Raw genomic sequence first — 21694 nt, forward strand, 5'->3', positions numbered from 1 at the left:
GGGGCCCAATTTTTTTTATTTAAGTTTTGAACTTCTTCTCTCTGGTTTAGTGAAAGTTGGCAAACCACCTTTATAATTTCAATGAATCATATGATATTCTATTTCATTAGATGAAAAAACCACAGATTGCTTTGGGACAGGCCCCTCTCTACTTATAATATGGTGATAATGTTTCAGAACGACATTTGTAGGAGTCTACTTTTTAAATTTTTTTATTAGTGCATTATAGTTATACATAATAGTGGAGAAATTCTTAAATGCCCAGGGTTCACTATCTTAAATCTTTCAGAGTTCTCAACAAGGGGTCTTATAACTATACCCATAATTTGGTTTTTACCACAGGCCATGCGTTAGTGGTAGGGCACTGATTCTGACTTTACCCTGAGGCTGTATTTTTTTATTTTAAAATCTTTTGCTACCCAGAGAAGGCTTCTAGACAAGTACTTCCATGGAACTGGTCTTTCCCATCCTATCTGCTTGGGAACAAAGAAGTTCCTTCCTTAGAACTCCTCTCTCTCTCATCATGTTTTATCATGTCCTTAAAACAAGTCAACTTTCACTTTTAATATTTTTCCAGAACTTTCCTTAGTTAGGTTCATAATCTCACTAGGTATATTTTGTATTTTCTACATTACCACAAACAACAGTCTTCTCAGTTTTTCCTCATTCTGTAAGCTCTGATAGCAATTTTGTCATTATTATGGTTTAAATATTAGGTCTACCCCAAATGCTCATGTGTGAGACAATGCAAGAAAGTTTAGAGGTGAAATGATTGGGTTATGGAAACCTTAATGTAATCAGTGAATTAATCCCCTGATAGGGATTAACTGGGTGGTAACCAAAGGCAGGTAGGGTATGGCTGGAGGAGGTGGGTCACTGAGGGTGCTGTGAGGAGAGCTCTCTCTGTCTGCTTCTGGTGCAATCTCTCCAGCTGCTTACCTCCACCACATTCCCCCGCCATGATGTTCAGCTCCACCTTGAGCCTGAACCCTGATGAATGGAGCCAGCTATCTATGGACTGAGAGCTCTGAAACTGTAAGCCCCAAAATAAACCTTTTCCTGCTGAAAGTTGTTCTCATCAGGTCTTTTGGTCACAGCAATGATAAAGCTGAATAAAACACTCATGAACTTTGTAGCTGCCCAATAGCCTTTTCATTGTCTTCAAATATCTGCTTCACCAAGTCCCAAAGCTGATGTTGAAGTATTAGATTTTTGTTATAGCAGCACCATACTCTGGTACTAGTTTTAGGTATCCATAACTACATAACATCCCAAAATTTAGAGACATAAAAGCAGTGACTGTGTTTTCTTGTAATTGTGTGAGCTGAACACAACAGGACACAGTGGTGATGATCTTTCACAGATGCAAAATGTCTTCTCTCTAATCTGGAAGGACACAAACAGCTGGCCTCAGGGTGACTGGGATAGCTTTACTGGGGTCATATGAGTGAAATTTCACATGTGGCTGGAAATTCATTTTCATTATTAATTCTGCTTTTTGATTCTCTCCTCCGTGGCCATCTTGGGCTTCCTCAGAGTTTGGTGAACTCTGAGAAGTTAGGCTTCTTACACGGAGGCTGGCTTCCTTTGGAAGAAGATGGAAGCTGGCAGATTCAAAGGGAGAAGTAAAAGATTGTACCTCAGGTTGAATGGAAACATATGGGCAGAGAAAGAACTGGTGACGCCATTACTGAAGTCAGTGAGTTTTCTGGATTAGGGTTCTCCACACTTTCCTCCTTGTGACCTATATGAAGTACATGTGACCCAGGGAGTTTCTGTATGTTTACAAATAAATTATGATTTCAAGAAACAAACTTTACCCTTATCACATTGCTATCATTTATGTATGAGGTGTCCCCTAAAAGCTCCCATATGAGATAATGCAGGAATGTTCAACAGTGAAATGAGTGAATTATGAGAGCTATAACCTAATCAGAGGATTATTGCATTTCAAAGCATAATCATTTGAATGGATGAATAGCTGGTAACTGTAGGCAGGTAGGGCATGGCTGAAGGAAGTAGATCTTGAGGAAGTGCTTTTGGGGTTCATTATTTTGTCCCTTGAAAGCAAAGTTCTGTTGCCTACCTGGCTTTCATGAACTGAGCTGCTTTCCTCTGCCATGCCCTCCTGCCATGACGTTTCCTCACCTCAGACACAAAGCTATGGAGTCAGCTGATCATGGGCTGGAACTTCTGAAACCAGGAGCCAAAGTAAACTTTCCCTCCTTAGAGCTATTCTTGTCAGATCTTTTGGTCAAGCAAAGAGAAGCTGACTAAGACACATGAAATGAACTCATGTTTTCTAATTTATTATTTAAATATTTATTTTGGTATTTACAGTAGGAACAAGAAAGTGGGGTAATGGTCTAAATGGAGTGGGTTTGGAGTTGTAGGACCTCTGTTCCAGTCCTGGATCTCCTGGCAATTAAAGTGGAGAACTCAAAACAGTGTTTGGGTAGAACCAGACAAAATCAGGGTTGGGACTGGTTCAGCGGTGTAGTTTGAAAGTTGAGTGGAACTGAAGGAACTCTGGCTTAAGTTCAAAGATGTGGTTCTATTCCCTTCTGTGCCTCACTTGAGGGGCATGACACAGGGTAAATTCCATTAGGAACTTTGAAGAACCCAGGTCTTGCACACACTAGGCACACCACTGAGAGACCCTGAAATACACCACTAAACTGTGATACACTCCCAGCCCTTTTTGAAAATTTTATTTTATTTTGACATAGAGCCTTACTAAGTTGCCCAAGGCCTCTAACTTTGGTTCTTCTGTGTCAGCCTCCAGAGTAGCTGAGATTACAGCTATGGGTCACTCACCTGGCATTTAATGGATGTTAAAAAGCAAGTTATAGACTCCAGTTTTATTTTACAACTAGTAAGTTAAAATAACAAGTTCAAATAACAATGATTCTGATTCCCTTACTGTCTATGTAACAAAATGAGTGTAAATAAAAATGTTCTTCAAAGTAATTTGCCATTTCATGCCCCTGGAGTGAAGTGGAGAAGCTCAGGTCTTTGAGCTTAAATGGAAGCTCCTTCAGTTCCACTCAATCTTCAGACCACCTTGCTGTTACAGTCCCAAGCCTGAGTTAGTATGGTTCCACCCAAACACTGATTTGAGTTCTCTGATTTTTGCCACCACCAGATCCAGGACCCCAGTGCAGATCCCACAACTCCAAACCTGCTTGTTTTTGCACATTATCGCACTTTCTTGTTCCTACTGTAAACAGACCAAGGGAGTTTGCAACTTCCATCCCTTAACAAATATCTTAATTTAAAAACAAACAAACAAACAAAAAAAAACTGTGGACAGTACTGTAGGGCTTGTGACTGTGAAAATAAAAATATCCCTCAAATCCATGCAATTGTGAGTTGTGAAAAGAGAGTTATTGTGAGCACATTTCTGCTGAAAGTGGTAAATGCGTCTCTCACCTTCAGAACCATCATTTCCCAGCATCCCAATGTGGACAGTATTCCCTTCCAATAGACTGACATTTCCCAGTTGGTATTACTGACTTAAAATATATCTCTATAGCAAGATATACAAAGTTACGGTCTACTTTTATGGTCTAGGCTGAGAGAAATTATCCTTTTTGCCATATACCAGAACAATGAATTTTAAATTATATATTTAAAATTATACTTTCTGCCAAATACATAATAATGAATCACATAGGTCCTCCTTCATTGTGTCCTTATTTCAAGGGGTATAGTGGACTGAATTGAAGTTATACGATTTTCTTTAGAAACGAAGTTGATTAGGAATTAATATCTGTTTACCCATCATATGTGGAATTTAGGCTGGATAATCTATAAGACTCTGAAACTCTGGGATTCTGTGGCCACAGAGTCTCCTAGGAGGGTGAAAGTCAACCTGCACCGTGTCTCTTTTTCACCTCTTAGGTGAAGAACACCGTCAGATGCCAAAGCATGATTTCACATTACATTTTTTTTTAATAAGAAAATTGTATTTCTGAAAGATAGGTTGACAAAGGACATGCTGAATTTCCAAAATTAACTGTGAAAGACAGATCATCTAGGCATGACTGAAAGCCATGCATAACCTTTGTGCTCAGATATATCCTTTCAAAAATGTCACTTTATGCTTTTTCAATGCTACTCTCATTATTCTATTTTAAGCATTAAAATTTGTGTTCTGGAGCTGAACAGAAATTATTGCTTCTATCTTTGGGCTTATTAGAAATAATTTAGAATTCATTTAAGAGTGATAAAAATCACCTTTCCATTATGGTTGAATTCAGTTAAATGTTGAAATTTGCAATGCAATTTTCATTGTCTTTTATTAGCAGTGTTTCAGTATGTACATATGTAGTTCAAGACTATTTTTAAGTATCTTATGAAAAAACTTCATCTGAAAATGATTTTTTCCTTTACTTTTTAATTGCCTAGAGTGAGCTTGAAGTAGAATAAATTATGGGACAATGTAGCCAAAAAAAGTCAGACTTTTCCTTATATAGAGAAACTTTCTAAAAAGCATATATGAGAGTTGAAACACATTTTCATTTCTCCACAAATTATTTACCCAATATATACACCATGGTAAAACTAGATGATGCAGGGAAAATGAAGAGAAAAAAAATTAATTGTTTAGAAAAGAAATTAATTTCTGTTTTGACTTTTCAGAGAGAAACAGGATTTAAAGTGGGGATGTGTACTGAAAAGAAGATTTTGTAAAGGCAAAAAGCTCCCTAATCCATCTTGAAGGGATGGATCAATCATCTGTGATTTACTTGTCATTTTATTCTCTGAACTATCCTGATTCTCTCATGTCAAAATTTGGATTAATACTAAACAGAAGGAGCAGGAAAAGATCTGCTTGAATTACGTGGCTCTTCAAGCAGGGACCGGAAGAGGGAAGGAGTTGCCTCGGTAGTGGAGGGTTCCCTGGGCAAGACTGCTGGGGAATCACCGCAGCTGGTGGAGAGCCAAAGAGCAGAGCACAGTGGAACATGGAGGAAGAATGCCAAAGCAAACGACACCCCAGATGACAAACCTCAAGAAAGTGGGTCAGATTTAAGCACTAGATGCCTTGACACAACTTAGAGACTGGCTGGAGAGTCAGATCAAGAAGAATCAGAATAACAGGTCACATAGTGAAAGGGGGCTCTTGGAGGGTAAGAACATGTCTGTTTGCAGCTAGAATGTACCCTGTGACATTTTTGCAGGAGGCAGGGACAGGGACAAGAGATATTCAAAAGGCTGCCTAGGAGAGTTGTGGTAATTCCTAAAATAACAAAACCAGTCGAAGCATTCCAATACCACAGAATGAAATTAAAGCAGGTTCTTATTTTCCTACTGTAACGGGTCTTAACATAAGGTGCAGTAAGCACACTATTTACTTGGCTCAGGCACTTGCAATAAAATAAGTGGTTAATTTAAACCTCAGGAATGCATTTGTTCTTAGTTCTTGAGGCTACAAGTCCAGAATCAAGATGCTAGCATGGTTGATTTCTGGGGTGGGCTATGGCATGTGGACTGAATATCTTCTCTCTGTGTTCCAACATGGCAGCGGTGGGAGATTTTCCTTATAATCACATCATGAGAGCCCCATTCTCATGACCTCATTTGAACCTAATTATCTCCCAAGTCTCCATCTCCAAATGCCTCATATTGAGGGTTAGGGCTTCAACAAATTAATTTTATTTGTTGTTGTTATTGGGAGGAGGAACACAATTTGGTCAATAGCAACTGTCAACTTTGATCATCTCACAGTCACCATAAGAGTCCTAAAGTGTATTTGGTTTTCCTTACAGACAATATCTATAATTGGTTTGACATTGAAATTGACCTGACAGTATAAATTGTTTGCCCAGACTCTTTCTTATTATTTCTACCGTAATTCTGAGTATGCTGTATTGCGGAGGGGGGGTGGGAATCTCCAATAATTTCATAGATATGAAAGGTTTCCCCCCCACACACATTTGTTCTCTGTTTATTTTGGCAAATAAAATGAAGTGTCATTTGCTCACAGTTTGCATACGACCCCCAGCATTGGTCTTACCCACTCCAAGGCCATCTTCTAATCTCTGTGGGAAAGAGAAACTTTGTCTTCAGGCTTGTCCAACTAAAGCTGCTTCCATGAATACCACACTACACCCAGATCTACCATTGATGACTTATAACTTAAGAAAGAATAATGAAAATCACATTCTAAATATGATTGCTCCCATACATGGGAGTTATTCATCTTATGGAGAACACACCTTAATTCTTAGACTCAGGTTAACCATCTATTCAGAGCACCTCACTACTCAAACTCCTCTTCTCTAGAAACCCATCCTACCACACACCATTCAACAACTAAATAGTGGCAACTATTTTCTCAGAGTCTGAGTTTCTTAATTTAGAGTGATTTTTTATGGTTAAGGATGACAGGAAACAAGTTTTAAAGAATGGTCTAGGTGTTATTTTTTTCCCCTCTTAATCCTGATCCTTTCAAAATTCTTTCATTGCTAAGCCAATCATCTTCATTGATATATAGTTTTACTCTATTCCATCTCATAACTCCAACTCATAATTTTGTATATAATCTGATGACTTATTTAAATTATGTGAAAATTAAGGTACTCCATAGATTTCAAGACTAGTAAATGGATGCTACTAGTTTTGTAGAGAAGATCTTTGGTTGCTTTTCTTCTTCCTAAAAATGAATTAATTGAATAATTTTCACCTCATTATGTCTCTAGGAACTTACTTTGGACACTAAAGGACTTCATTGCTCTAGCCTCCTTGGAAATGACATCAAAATATTTGCTAGTATAGGCTAAAGGAAAAGTCTAGATACATTAAAAGTTTTTCTCTTCAAAAGTTGTTTGATTGTACTGAGTATCATCATAGCCATGATGAAACAGAACATTTGAAATCATTAAAATCAAGTGAAATAGTCACTGCTAGAATATTTAATGGTTTCCATCTTGTTATAGGCATGAATGATGCATACAGTAGTCACCTAACTAATCCTTAAGCACTTTCTTCTCCTGGGCCACAAGTCATATGCTACTTGAAAAAAAAAACAAAGGGGAGCTTAATAGTTTCCTGATTTATGCCTTGAGACTCTGCTCTTTAGGATGAAAACAGTGGGGAAGACTAATTATTTCCCTAAGGTTAGCACCTATAAGTTAAACTGTCAACTTCCACTGTGTTCTACCATCTAGTGTAAGCAGCTACATTCTGTCACATTGCATAATGATGATAATCATTATAATCACATATCAACACAATGAGTTAATGAGATAATAACAAGACTCCAGTGCCTTCCCTGCATGCTAAACAATTGATTCCAGTCACAGACATTTGTCAGCTTGTTCCACCTAACTGGATGATGTCAAAAGTGTACGTTCTGTCCAAAGAGAGGGCTTCTAGCAGGCAGTGAGATGCACTAGTACACACATCTGCTATGAATTTTCAGTAGTTATTCTTGAAGATTTTTGCGTCATTCCCTGGGTTCCTCTCTTTTAAAATTCTCCAGGAAGTTCTGATGTGTCATCCGAACATATCTAATAAAGTTTCTCCAAGACAGCATTTAGGATATCATACAAGATCTTATGAACAAAACCAGACAAATACACCATAATCAACAATACCTGGAGATTTAGAGATTAACTTGTCTAGCCTCATAAGATTTTTACATCAATTTCCCCTAAAGTATCAAATCCATCTTCATAGAAGCTATTTATTTGAACCAAGACAGAGATTAAGTAAGTCTAGCAGGCTAGGAAATGTTTATCCTAAATGAAACCAAGATGTGATCATGGGAACAGCCATATCAGTCAAAGGGCTCAATGTCTATGGTATTTTTGTGAACATTTGTGCTTATACACACTAGATTTTAAAAATTCTATTTCTTTCTCAATCCTTGCAGTTTTTATGAGGTTTGTGATTGCTGTCATGCAACAAGCTTCATCTGAAGTTTCTATTTAGAAATTCCAACTCAGGTGAATACTCCTGACGTTAATGTATTTATTGGCATTGGAGTATTAATTAGTCTGAAGATGATAATTCTTATTCTGTTTGTTAGTCATTTTTATAGCTGTGACCAAATACCTGATGTGAACAACCGAGAGGAGGAAAAGTTTATTTTGAGCTCAAGGTTTCAGAGATTCAGTGCTCTGGGCCCAAGATGAGGCAGAACCTTGTGATGGAAGAAAGTTATGCAGCTAATGGCAGCCAGGAAGCAAAGGAAGAACATGGGGAACCAGGGGCAAAATACATAATCTCTAAGGCATATACAGTGCCCCATTTCTTCCAGCCACACCTCACATGCCTAGGGTGACCACCTTTCAATCAATGAATCATTAATCCTTCAAGTTGACTAACACACAATTGGTTTCAGCTCTCCCAGTTTAATCATTTCACTTCCTGCCTTAACACAGGAGCTCTGGGGAGAGACCTGACATCTAAACCATAATGTTCTGCCATCATCTCTTTCTAAATATGGGAAACATTTGATTCTAAGGTTGATTTTTATTCTAAGCCTCAAGCTAGAAATGAAGTTGGCTCTTCCTCCCATCAAATTTATAGCAATAAATAACAATAGGAGTCATTTTGGAAAGCTTTCCTATTGTATTCATCTACTTTACTATTTTTGTTGTTGTTGTTCTTTTAGTGTCTGCCAAACCAAGACCCCACAGTGATGAATATTCAAAGAAGATTCCCCCTCCGAAACCTAAACGGAACCCAAACACTCAGCTTAGCACGTCCTTCGATGAAACGTACATCAAAAAGCACGGGCCCAGGAGGACATCGCTGCCTCGGGACTCCTCCCTGTCCCAGGTCAGCACCCCGGCAGGAGACCCCGAGGAGGAGGAGCCCGTGTACATCGAGATGGTGGGGAACATTCTCAGAGACTTCAGGAGAGAGGACGACGACCAGAGCGAGGCCGTCTACGAGGAAATGAAATACCCCATTTTCGACGACTTAGGCCAAGATTCCAAAGGCGACTTTGACCATCACAGTTGTTCTTCGCAGTGTGCTACTCCCACGGTGCCTGACTTGGACTTCGCCAAGTCCTCAGTGCCATGTACTCCTAAGGGTTTGCTTTGTGACATCCCCCCGCCCTTTCCTAACTTGCTGTCTCACAGACCCCCTCTGCTGGTGTTCCCGCCAGCCCCTGTGCACTGCTCCCCCAATTCCGACGAGTCTCCACTAACCCCGCTGGAAGTCACCAAGCTTCCCGTGTTGGAAAATGTGTCTTACATGAAACAGTCCGCGGGAGCCTCTCCATCCTCCCTGCCATCTCACACCTCCGGCCACTCGAAACTGGAGAAGGACCAGCCAGGAGCCCTGGGACCTGCCTCTGCCACGTCTGTGCTCTCCTCGTCCCCGCCGCCTCCTTCCACTTTGTACCGAACGCAGTCTCCCCACGGCTACCCTAAAAGTCACTCCACCTCACCCTCGCCTGTCAGCATGGGCAGGTCCCTGACCCCGCTGAGCCTCAAGAGGCCTCCCCCCTACGACGCCGTGCATTCAGGAAGCCTCTCCAGGAGCTCTCCCTCAGTGCCTCATTCCACCCCCAGACCCGTGTCGCAAGATGGGGCCAAGATGGTCAACGCTGCGGTGAACACCTACGGGGCGGCTCAGAGTGGCTCTAGGTCCAGAACACCCACGAGTCCTTTGGAAGAACTCACCAGCCTCTTTACCTCAGGACGCAGCCTGCTGAGGAAGTCGTCCAGTGGCCGACGTTCCAAGGAGCCAGCAGAAAGTAAGTGTGCAAAGTCCACGTGAGCCAGAAAGTCTGGTGCATGACCCAGAAACACAGCAGGCCCCTAGCATGCAAGTAAAGCGCCCAGAGCAGGCTGTTTGGTCCTTTTAGTTCAAATGTCAAAATGCAAAATGCACTATTTTGCTTTTGGCATTCTAAACAAAATGGGGTATTCTGAATATGGATGGAAAGAATGAAAAATGGCAATTTGCACAATATAATATCCTATGTAAAGTGAAGAGGGATTTTTTTTTTCAAAGAAAAGAAAGTGTAGAATCTAAATTCTAACAGTGGGTCTCAAAAGTTTAACAGAGAAAGCAAAGACTACTATGGATTCTTTTTGGTGGGAGGGAGTTTTAGTTTTTTGTTTTGTTTTGTTATACATGACAATAGGATTCACTCTGACATAATTATAAAAGCTTAGAATACAATTGGTTCTAATTGTGGAATTTCTAGATAAAAATCTTGATTTTATAGGAAAAATTAATCACATATTGAATTATTAAATTTTACAACTTACCCTTTATTTTATATTAAAGTCTGTATTAAAAAAAAACCTTGTGGAAAAGAAAGCAATTTGGATAGAATTTAGAACTTTTTTTTAACATAGGAAGATCATCTCTGCATACTATGTGTTGTTTTATTCTTTGAGTCACTGTAAACCAGAATATACTCATTGCTTTCCTTTTAAAAGCCATATTAATTCACATCTTATATTTTATGGTACTCTTCCTGGATCTATTGATAGATGCAGAAAAATCACTATAAATGCTATTTTGACCACTTACTTTAAATACCAGAAAACTTCTCTATCTAAATGAATAACCCTTTTATAAGCCCTAAATAAATTACAAGTACACAGTAAATTCAAAATAGATCCAGGTCCATTTTCTCCATGTCTAATTTCTTAAGTTACACTAACTTCTTAAAAATGTCTTACACAACTCAAGGGATAATTAATTATTTACACCTCAAATGATCCTACCTCATGATATTTTTAATCTATTAATACAGTCATACTGAGGACTTTCCTTAAATGAAAAGAGATCTTTAATAGTTTTTGATGATAATGGTGATGACAGCATTCTCAGTTAATATTCATTTGTAGTTATAAGCCACTTTTTCTGTCTTTTATTCACTTTTTTTCTTTTACCTTGAGAGATTTATGAAAGCATTAGCTACTTAAATAATTATCCCCCAAACATTGTACTTGTCTAAAGGCAGCACTTTCTAATGCTCTAGGCATGCCTGGATTTGCCTTTATATAGACATACAAAAAGTTGTTTCAAATTATTTTAAGACTTGAATTTAAAGCTAGGAGCAATCTCTTTCTAGAGCAATATTTCCCAGTGAAGACAGTTTTGCCCTGAAAACAGGGATATTTGGCTATGACTAGGAACATTGTTGGGTTGTCAAAATAGGAGTGCTAATGGCATCTAATAAAGCCGGTTATCCATGAAATAGTACACATACACACAAAAATAAATTAATAAATAGGCAAACAGATAGATAGATAGATAGATAGATAAATAAATAAATAAATAAATAAAAGATTATCTGATCCACAGTAAAGACAGTATAAATGTTGGGAAACCTGGTCTAGAAAATTTATTAAAATTTAAAGTTTCCTTAACTTGATTGGTTTGGTTTTCATATAGATCAAGTATGTATTTTAGAATAAAAGGCAACAGGTGAAGAAAAATGTTTTGTTTTAAAATACATAATTGTTAGTGTGAAATTAATGGAATTTTTATCTTAGAATTGTTGGAACTATTTAATTTCACCCTACCTATCAGCTTCTTTGAAGAATTCTAAGCATCTCCAGCTGGCAGTTATGCCAATTAGCTAGAAAAAGTATATGTAAAAGAATTGATTAACTAATGAAGTTATTTCTAGAAAAATCCATCTGTTAGAATCAGTCTATGGGCTGTATGTCACAAAATCCTCTATTCAGAGCTCCATGTGCTTCTAAAACAAAGGTTGTACATGGAAACATGATCCAGATTCTTTACAGCTTTTTGGGAGCTCAGGATTGGAAACCTTCCCGTGGACTATTAACCACGTATCAACCCTTTAGAGAAGTGGCTTGCCCTGAGTTACATTAGCATTGGTATATTAATTTATGTAAGTGAGAGGGAGGAAAAACACAGATAGTACATATGAATAATCCAAGCATTACTTTCTTTTGACTTCAGAGGAAAATAGATGCCATCAGATACTAACAAAATCATAGGCAAGCTCAGAAACATTCTCAAATGTAAAAGATTGGACTAAAACCTCAGATAACTGAGCATTAACTCCTAATTGCTCTCATAGTATACTCAGTGATACAACTCTTTCCTGTTTTTCTTGCCTGATAGGATACCTGTTGATACCTTAGGGTCAGAATAAGTGACAAGAAATAGTATTTTATTCATAATTCTTGAGTTTCATTTTTTTTAACGTTTCAGAATTTTTTGTTTACATTTCATGGATAAAAGTGAACAGGGTATGTCCCCTGTTCATTCAGTCTACCTTTGCTTTTTGGAAAAGTCAATTTTGATAACTTCCTGGCATTCTGCCTGAAACAAATATAATCTTTGTTTTAGCTGAAATAATCAATCTCAAAATTTATACCTTCTATTATTATTTTTAATAATCTATAAAAGGCACACCTAATGTGATAATTTTATATTTAAAAGGTCACGATTATTACTGGGCAGTATGAAAGAGAATAAGACAAAAATGGTAAATCATGAATAAATTCCATTTTGCTTCACAATTTTCTAAATATGATCTTCATATTAATTGTTATGGAAATCAGCTTTTCCCTGGTTGCTGCAATATTATAATGTTAATTAAATCAGGACATTTGATAATCTTTATAATAATTTTTCTTTTATTTGGTTATCAATGTATTTTTAAATTTGTGCAGAGAGATGGATTATGTGACACATACAAGTAGTGATACAACTCATATGTTGCTACTGTAGATATTTGTGTCCTCCTAAGAAGTAGGTCAGGTACAAATATGTTTTTTGAAAACCTAAGTGACAATATTTTTTGACCCATTTTGTTTACCCTCCTTATACATCTTTTTATTTTATGTATCCTTTATGATTTGATTTCAATCTTTGAACATGTAAGTCATGAATGGGACACTTTATTTTAATAAATCATGTGCCATGAAAAATAAATATGCAGGACCAAATGGAAAAAAAAAAAAAAAGAGGAAACCTTCTCTTTTTTTTTTCTCATCTTAGTACATTTTGTGCTACTATAATAGAATACCTGAGACTGATCCATAAAATCAGAGAGTTATTTGGTTCATGGTTTTGGAGGCTGGAAGGTCCAAGAGTATGGCCAGCACCCAGAAGGACCTTTGTGCTGCCTCTTCCCGTGGTTGAAGGTGGAAGGACAAGGGAGGGTGAAAGCAAGAGAGCAACACAGAGCCAAACTCACTTTTATACAAATCTGCTCTCAGGATAACTAACCCACACCTGTGAAAATGGCTAAGTCCACTCATTAAGCAGAGCCTCCTCCCTAATCACCTCTTACTGGGTGCTGCTTCCCTACACTGGTACGGCAAAGATATCCTTTAAAATACACATTTAATGTACATTTAATATGACATACTGTATAATATCTGTTTTTATACAGGATGCATTGTCCCATTTTTTAAAAAATGAAGAGTCTCTTACTATGCTGTAGTTCTCTTGATAATTCAGGTTCATTGTTCTGATAGTTGTGTGCCTACTATGTGCTAATGCAAAGTGTGTAGCAAGGTGTCTCAGACACCCTCCTTGGAGGCTGTCATTGTTCAAGTCATTGGTAAGGAGGAGATTCAGTGTTAAACAGCCCCAGGGCTTCTTGAGGTATTAGAGCCCAGGAGCCTACTTCTGCCATTTAAATTAAATTCTTATGTCTGTTTCTTATGGTTTCCCCACCTCCTTTCTTGCTGGTGGTGTTATTGATGCATCTAGACTTGCTCCCCTTTTTACCCTTTTCTTCATTGTAATATCACCCAATTCATCACCAGGGGACCAAGAAACCAGGTACTCAGACTTGTCCTAGGAGTCTCTCAACTAGTTAAGTATGTGGACTCCAGTGTAGAGACTGTGTGAGCTTTACTTTTAAAGCCTACTTTAACCCACTATTGAGTCGCAAGTGAACTTCCTGGATTCACACTGAGAGATTAGAAATATCAGCTTCCCCCAAAGTAAGCTGCTCTGGGAAACATGTAAAGATTTTTGGTTTATTTTAGGGACATCTAAAACATTTTGCTTAGTCTACTTAATACTTATGTTCATTGGAATTTAGTAAAATAGTTAAGGACTTTCCTTACCTCCTTTCCTTTCCTGTGAAAGCAGGTGTTCCCATAGAGTGGGAAGGACAAAGTCAGGTGTCGAAAAGCCCAAGGGAAGAGTGGAGACTGTACATGACAATTTTAGAACTGTCAGGGGCAAAGGACAACAGGTGAACCTTCATCCTGTGACAGCCCACCAATAAGCATGTTTGCTTGGAGCAGGACTTGTGGACGCATGGTGACTTGGAGCCACCTGACCAGAGCTGGGGGATAGAGCTGGTACCACTGGAACTCTGAGTTTCTTCAAAGATGGTAGGGAGTTATATTATTATATAACTCCCTTTATATCTATATTCAGAAAAACACCTGATGAGATCTCCAAGGATACCTTGAAGGGAATTCCAGAAGGCCTGGTAGGACTAAGGCCTGTTAGTTTTGTTAAACATTTTAGGCAAAGATGCTACCCTTTCAGGAACCCTCTCTTGCTGTTTCTTGGTTGCCTCCCAGGCTTTAAGTCTCACACTGTGGCCTCAAACTGTTTCCTGCCTTAGCAAGGCACTTTCTAGCAACACAGACTGGAAATCAAGCCACAAACTGGGTTTTGATGTTGCTTTTAGGCCTGGACCTTGGGGACATTTTCAGATTACAGAGAAATTCCTCACATAGTTTAAATCATGATAGACAAAGGACATAGAAAATGTGGGTGATTGACCCAAAGACCTCTTGTATCACATTCACCCAGATATTGTTAACAATATTGGTTCCTGGGTCTTATCAGAGATAGTTCAGTGAGGAGCTTAGTGGATGGAGCCTGGGATGTTCACTATTTAACTAACTCTGGTGACATGGACACCTTCTTTTAAACACTACTTTAATGACATCACTAAATATTTATGTGCATGCATTTTGTCCTCCTAACAACACTCGGGGGCAAAGATATCCTTTAAAATACACATTTAATATGACAGTATGTCATATTAAATGTGTATTTTAAAGATTAGAGAAACTGAGGAACAACTTGTCCAGAGTCATACAGGCAGTAGATCTGGGATTTGAACCAGATTATTTAATTTCAGTTTCTTGTCTTATTGATACTTGATCTATACTTGATCAGTCTTTGAATTTCTTTTCCTGTCTTATTGTCATTAAATCCACCATCTGTCATTGAAACTTGAAGGGCTCATGATGTTACCACTTCCAAGGGTGTCTGCTTAATAAGAAGAAACCAAATCTGTGTAAATGACTTGATCAAATTAGTAACTGACATCAAAATAGGAAGGAGGTAGTAACTCTTTGCAGCATCCACCAAAACTCACTTTGGAATATGTCAGTCACTTCAATCACATCTGGACCCCACGCTTCGGAGCTGTGCCTGAAGGCATGTGGTCTCTCCAGTGGGCCTCAAAAATCACCTAAATGATGTGGGTGAAGAGATGTGAGTGAGTGCAGATCTCAATGCCTTAAGTATAACGTAAGAATATTTGTGCAGGTACCTTTGCTCTGTCAGATTTTCAATACTGACCTCCCACTATGAAAGTCCATCCTAGGAATGTAGGGCTTTTGTCTTGACTGCTTGTATTTCAGTCACAGCTACATGATAGAGAGCCCATGGTCACCCCAGAGGAAAAATGAATCCATCAATCAAAAACACCATCCAGTGCTCAAAGGCAGTGAGAGCCCTTGTAAGACCCATCTAGAAATGGACTCAGGTAAAACAAACACGAGAACTTCAAAAAGGCTCTTTGTAAATGCTTTCCAGCACCATTTCATTTCCCCTTAGACCTTTGTAGTTGATGGAAGCAGACCCTAATTTTATTTTATTTTTTAAGTATAGTTCCCCAAGAATAAACTGGCCAATTTGATTAGTCTTTTTTTTTCTTTAAAAGCTAAAGAAATTTCTGTTTGGGATAATGAGGTTAAATTGAGTATAAGTAAAATTCCTTGATTTTGAAAATGCTTGTGACTCCTTGGTTAATTGGGACCATGACATTGTCTGTTTTTCTCATTCAGTTTCTCCTAGAATTGCAATATAGAATCACTGAAGAAGACATAATTTCATAAATAATTGCTCACCTTTCTGGGGGGTAGACTGCAGCTGTCTTTGATTGATGCAGGGAGACGTGTTTATCCCCTGTGTTTATGTTCTCTGGCTGCTGAATCTTTAAGTGCAGTTTCTTGTCAGCAATTTAATCAGCAATTCTCTCCATTAAGAAGAACCTTCCCTGCTTTAGATTTTTAAAATGCAGGAACATTTTCAATTCAGAAATAAATCTACCTCAGTCTTTTTTTTAAAAAAAAAAAAACGAGATTCCCTCAGTTATATTTAATTTTACACACACAAAAATACACTAAAACTGATTTCTTTTCCTCCTGTACAATTAGCAGAAAAAAGAAACTTAATTTCTGACTTTGATTTGTTATCATGAACTCTCAACACTTTGACATCTACAATTAACTAAATATTGGGTCTAGGTGAGGGGTTTCCTACCACACCATATTATGGATGTCCTACATTCTAACTCCATGTGACCTAGAAGTCTAAAAGAGGTGGTTTCCAACTAGGCTTAGCCCTGAATAGGCTTTGAGACCGTGGATGAGTCAGTTCACAGTGCCTCAGTTTTCTCACATTTCAAATGAAATATCAGGTAATAAAACCCTGAATCTCATCTTCTACCCTTTGTGGTTCTTCTGTGGATTAATGGTTGATCTGTAAATCCTCAGACAAGCTTCCTGTCTCCTTGGATTTCTATATGATGTTTTCTTTCTTGTTGAAAGGACTTCCCCAAATTTCGTAAAACAATAACAGTCTAATTTTAAATTCCAGCTCAGAGTCTACCAACTCCACTGAGTTTTCCATATGCTATTTTCTTTGTATGCTTTCTTCGTACTTCTACAGTGATATGAAACTTATTCTGACATGTTGTAAAACTAGTTTTATTTTATTTGTCCTTAAGACAAAGAACCTGGGAGGACAGTCCCACATCTTTTCATCATGTTTCTTCTTGTAGCAAGTGGTCCAATGCAGTCTTACTCAAAGTATGATAAATATTTATTGAACTAGCTGAATTAATAGATATAGTGACTAGAGAAGGCTATTGAACTTGAGAAGAAGAAAGCCATATGAGAAATGTTTAACCAACCATTACATGAAAAAATGATCAGCTTCTATGAATTAGAAAAAAAAAATCACATTGAAATCAATACAGTCATTCAGCAAAAATGGAGCTATGCAGAATGCTGAATTCATTGCTTTTGACCTTAAGTGGCACACTTAAAAGAATGACCATGCTATTCCTGGCAGATTTATTGGGGAAAAAGATATAAAGAATATTACCATCAAACATTTAAATGTGCACCATTTTGAAGAAGTCAGCCATCATCAGTTTCTACACAAATGAATGAGCTGTGAAAATTGATCCCTTTTTGACATTTGGAGATAAAAAAGATGCATTTTTTTTTAAAGAAAGTAAGAGACAAACAATGTAAAGAAGGAATTCTAATCTGATAACATTTTGTATTATTGAACTCAAATAACTAAGAGAAAAAAAACACATTCAAATGAATCATTTAACCTATTTGAAGGAAAGGTACTACATAAATCTGGGGAGCTCTTATGATACCACTGGTGGTCTTGAATGTATGTTGCCCAGGTAAACATGAGCTTTGGAAATAAAATATTTAAAAGCTTGTCCAAATTAAAAACAAAAACAAAAACAAAACAACAACAAAAAAAACACAAAACCTGTTTTTCAGAATTTGATAAAGTAATGGCAATCCCAAATTTAATAAGTGTCTATAGTGGGACATGATGTTTATTGGTTGAAGCAAACTCATTATTGTTGCTTGTTGATGGAAGTGAAGTTAATTAAATGTTTCACTCCTAGTACAGTAACCAGTCAACTGGAGAATCTGGGCTATTGCTTCTTCCAAATGAAAGGAATAAAAATACTGAAGACAATCTAAGAGAGGAGGAAGGAGAGTTAGTAACATGAATTTTAAAGCAGCCAATACTTTTTAAGCCAAATGTAGCCAGAACAGTTTAATATAAGGGAAAATTCCAAATCCAGAAATTTGTAATATTCTTTTGACTATAGATGGAAGACAAAAAACTTTCCCTCAGATTTTCTGCTGGACAAGTTTTGGTTACATTCAAAATAACGTTTTCCTATTTTTTGCCTATGTACCCTTGTTATGGATGAAAATTATATAGTTAACATAAAAATGAAATAAAATAGCTAGAAACAGTCAGAAAGATTAGGGTGTCAGTACGTTAGCCAACACTGGATTGGTTCACAATGCCATGGGTAGGTATGTCCACCGTGTCCTTTTTTTTTCCATAAGACAAATGAGAAATCCTAAGAACTAGATTTAGAAAGGATTCTGTTGTTAGTATCCCACAACAGAATGATTAGAGCTGAAGTTAAATGTTGCTCCATTTAAATTATTACCTTCTGGATATCAAAATTGACTCTATACCCACATACTAGTTTTGTTCTTCTGGCTGATAACTTAAAAATTAGCCACTGGCCAATGAATAATGATAAGGGAGAAGCATCAAAATAATGAAAGCTTCTTGTCCATGTCAAAAAGGTCTAAGAGAAATTTCAGACTAATCAGTTAGGACAGATTGCATCACAGTAGTTCTTCTTCAGTGTTTTTTTTTTTTTTTTTTTAATACAATCTCACTTGAAACTTAAGGATTTCCTTTTGGCTTCTGAACCAAGATATGTGTATGGTGGCTATTTAATATTGACTATAATAAATTCTCCTTTGAAGTTTTAGAGGAAAATATAGAAGCTGGCAGATAAGCAATACAAACAAGTTCTTTGCGAGAACATAACATGAATGGCCTCTAGTCTAATTCCTAGTTGAATCCTCATGCCCTTCTGAAACCTCATGAGCATGTCTTTACTGTCCACATTACTCTAAGCATTCTTCTAAACTTCCACCAGAATCACCAGTTAAGCTCTGCCTAGAACATTTTAAGGTTCTAAAGGTTGCATCTCCAAATTTTTCCAGACTTTTCTTGCAAACCAGTTTCAAAGGCTTGTGAACCACATGATCACAGCAAATGATCACACTCTGGTAGCAACTTCTTTGTTAGTTAGGTTTTTGTTGCTGTGACCATCTTAGAGATGAAAGAATAATTTAGAGGAGCAGAGGGTTATTTTAAGTTCATGTTTTCAGAGGTTCAATCCATGGTTGGCTGACTTCATTGCTTTGGGCCTGATATAAAGCAGTACATCAGGGCAGGAGGGCATAGTGAAGGAAAGCTGTTCTCATCATAGTAGCTAGGAAGCAGAGATAGACTGTGAGAATACAGGGACAAAATATATAATCCCTACGACATGCCCCCAGTAACCTACTCCTTCCATCCACACCCTACCTGCTTACAGTTACCACCTAATAAGTAATTCTGATTCTTAAACCATCGTATGTATCTATTTGCTGATTAGGTTACAGCTCTTATAACTTAATTATTTTACCTCTGAACATCCCTGTATTGACACAGGGGCTTTGGGGTGACACATCATCTACGAAGCATAACAAACTTTAATTATTACACAAATCTAAAGGGTGACTATTGGATGCTAAGAGGAAAGAATAAATATTTTACTAAAACATAGACTAAGGTTGAAAATGAATTAAATATACAAGGATTCCCTGTTGTTTGTACAGTTTTCTCTTCAGTTGGGCTTGGGTAAAGGATCTGACATCTTAAGTGAATCATCCTGGTATTTGGATGTCAGGAGCAAAAAGAACTGAAGAGGATGTAAGTCATTCTCCGTTCCCACAGGAGGTAAGTTGTTTACAGGTTGCTAAATGAAATCTCAGCCTTGAAAGCTGGAGGAGAACTAGCACACTGAATGGTGCCCAGTACCCTTCCGCCATAAAGAACAACTCAGAGCACAAAGTGGCCCCTTTTATTACATATACAGCTTTTCAACAGGAGGATGTGTTTATGAAAGCTGATTTACCAGCAAGAGAAACAATTCATCATAACTCAATTGATGTGTTTCTCAAAGATAATTAATATTTTTGAAACTTTCTGTTTACAAATCATTTACCTTATGAAATGAAAAACAAAGTATTACCCAAATAATTAGGTAGAAACTGTGAAGACTCAATTCATATAAAAAATACTTACTATGTAGATGGAAGATTTTAAAGTAGTTTGTGAAGTGTTGTTTTTAAGCACATTAAAATAAGGTCTTATTTTCTTTTAAAACAATTAACTAAAACTTTTTAAAAATGAAGTCATTATTTGAAAAATAAAACATTATAAAAAAGCAAATGCTGCAATTTTATTTTAAATTATGTGTGGAATCTCAGATACACAGAAGGAACCCTAACGTACTAACTACAGGTTAACTGGCTCATAGAAGGAATGCAGGAGATGTGGCCATCAGGAGCATTATTCATAAGGAAGAGGCTGCAGACACAGAAGGAGCTGTGGAAAAGCTCATTGTCAATTTTCCCTTTTTTGTATTACTTCCATGGCTTTCCTGGTAAAGTCTTTATCCAGATGCTAATTAAGCAGAGGTTTACTTTGCACATCAATTTTTAATATTCATTCCTCACAGTTAAATGAAACCTGCAGCATGAGGCTTCTCCAGTTAAAAGCAGCCCTGACCTACTTCCTTGTGAAATCAATGGAGGGCTTCAAAACACTCTGGAGTAGCTGACATTTAGGGAAGCCAGCTCATAATCTGTGTTGGTGTAAAATGTGTTTCTCTGGGTTTCAGTATTCTTCCCGTTCTCCCTGTCTGTCTCCCTCCCTCCTTTACTTTCTTTTTTTATCTTGTTTACTTCTCTTCCTCCTCCCTCTTTCTCTGCTTCTGTCTGCCCTGCCCCCTATTTCCCTTTCTCTTCTTTCTCTTTCATTCCTTTCTTCTTAAAACCTAAAAATGGGGAAGTCTGTGGAAGCTATTGAGCCAGATAAGTGAGGCCATGCTGGAGTTATGTACCCCTGGGGGATTGTGGATGGATGTGTCAGCTACATATTTAATGACTTCAAACTAACAGGAACTCCTAGGTCTGAGATTAAAGAAGGAGAAGAAAGGCCTAAGAGGCACCCATTTACATTCAAATATATTCTACAAAAAAAAAAAAAGAAAGCAAAATTGAATCCACCAGAATATGGTCTTCAGATATTATATTCTAAAACCTTTAAAAGTAAGAGCATATGGTATAAGGCAAACCTTTTTGAAGACTAGTATGACAGAGATCTGAACTGAAGGATGTGAAATTTAAATAGGAAGCAAAAACAGCCATATAGAGAAGCAGTAGTCATTAGGGTGTGGAAGAGCACCCAGGTCTCCATCTAGCCAGAGTTCCCTATGAGAAAGGTGGGAAGTTCCCTTTAAGGGTTAAACTGCAGCCATACAAATGTTAACTTGCAAACTTGACCTATGACCCCGGAGAGTTTTCTTTATGTTAAATTACAAAATACCAAGATAATGTGGGGCTAAGCCTGGAAAACTCATGGAAGAATGTAGGGTAAATCCAGTTTTATGGCACACCATTTTAAGAGTAACCTGAAGTCTAGGCTGATTGTGTTTAACCTGAAGATCTATACCTTTTCGAAAACATAAAAGATATGTTAGAGATATGTGTTACTTGCCCCTAATGATTCATGCCAATCCTGAAAGCCAAATTTTCAAGGGCACTTTCTAAAGACATATGTG

The 21694-nt window shown here is 37.5% G+C and overlaps 1 protein-coding gene across 2 annotated transcripts in view; it reads left to right on the forward strand.

Annotated features, from left to right (window-relative positions):
* The window catches only part of Nyap2 (neuronal tyrosine-phosphorylated phosphoinositide-3-kinase adaptor 2), a 249231-nt gene that overhangs the window by 143930 nt on the left and 83607 nt on the right, over nt 1–21694 (forward strand). For both annotated transcript variants that reach the window (XM_058577456.1, XM_046439583.2), the window contains one exon: nt 8627–9721. In XM_058577456.1, the coding sequence (XP_058433439.1) occupies nt 8627–9721 (1095 nt within the window). The remainder of the gene's footprint in view (nt 1–8626; nt 9722–21694) is intronic.

Source organism: Marmota monax, unplaced genomic scaffold (assembly GCF_021218885.2).
Source record: "Marmota monax isolate L192 unplaced genomic scaffold, Marmota_monax_Labrador192_F-V1.1 WCK01_AAM20220418_F8-fsc00041, whole genome shotgun sequence".
In the NCBI taxonomy this organism is placed as follows: Eukaryota; Metazoa; Chordata; class Mammalia; order Rodentia; family Sciuridae; genus Marmota; species Marmota monax.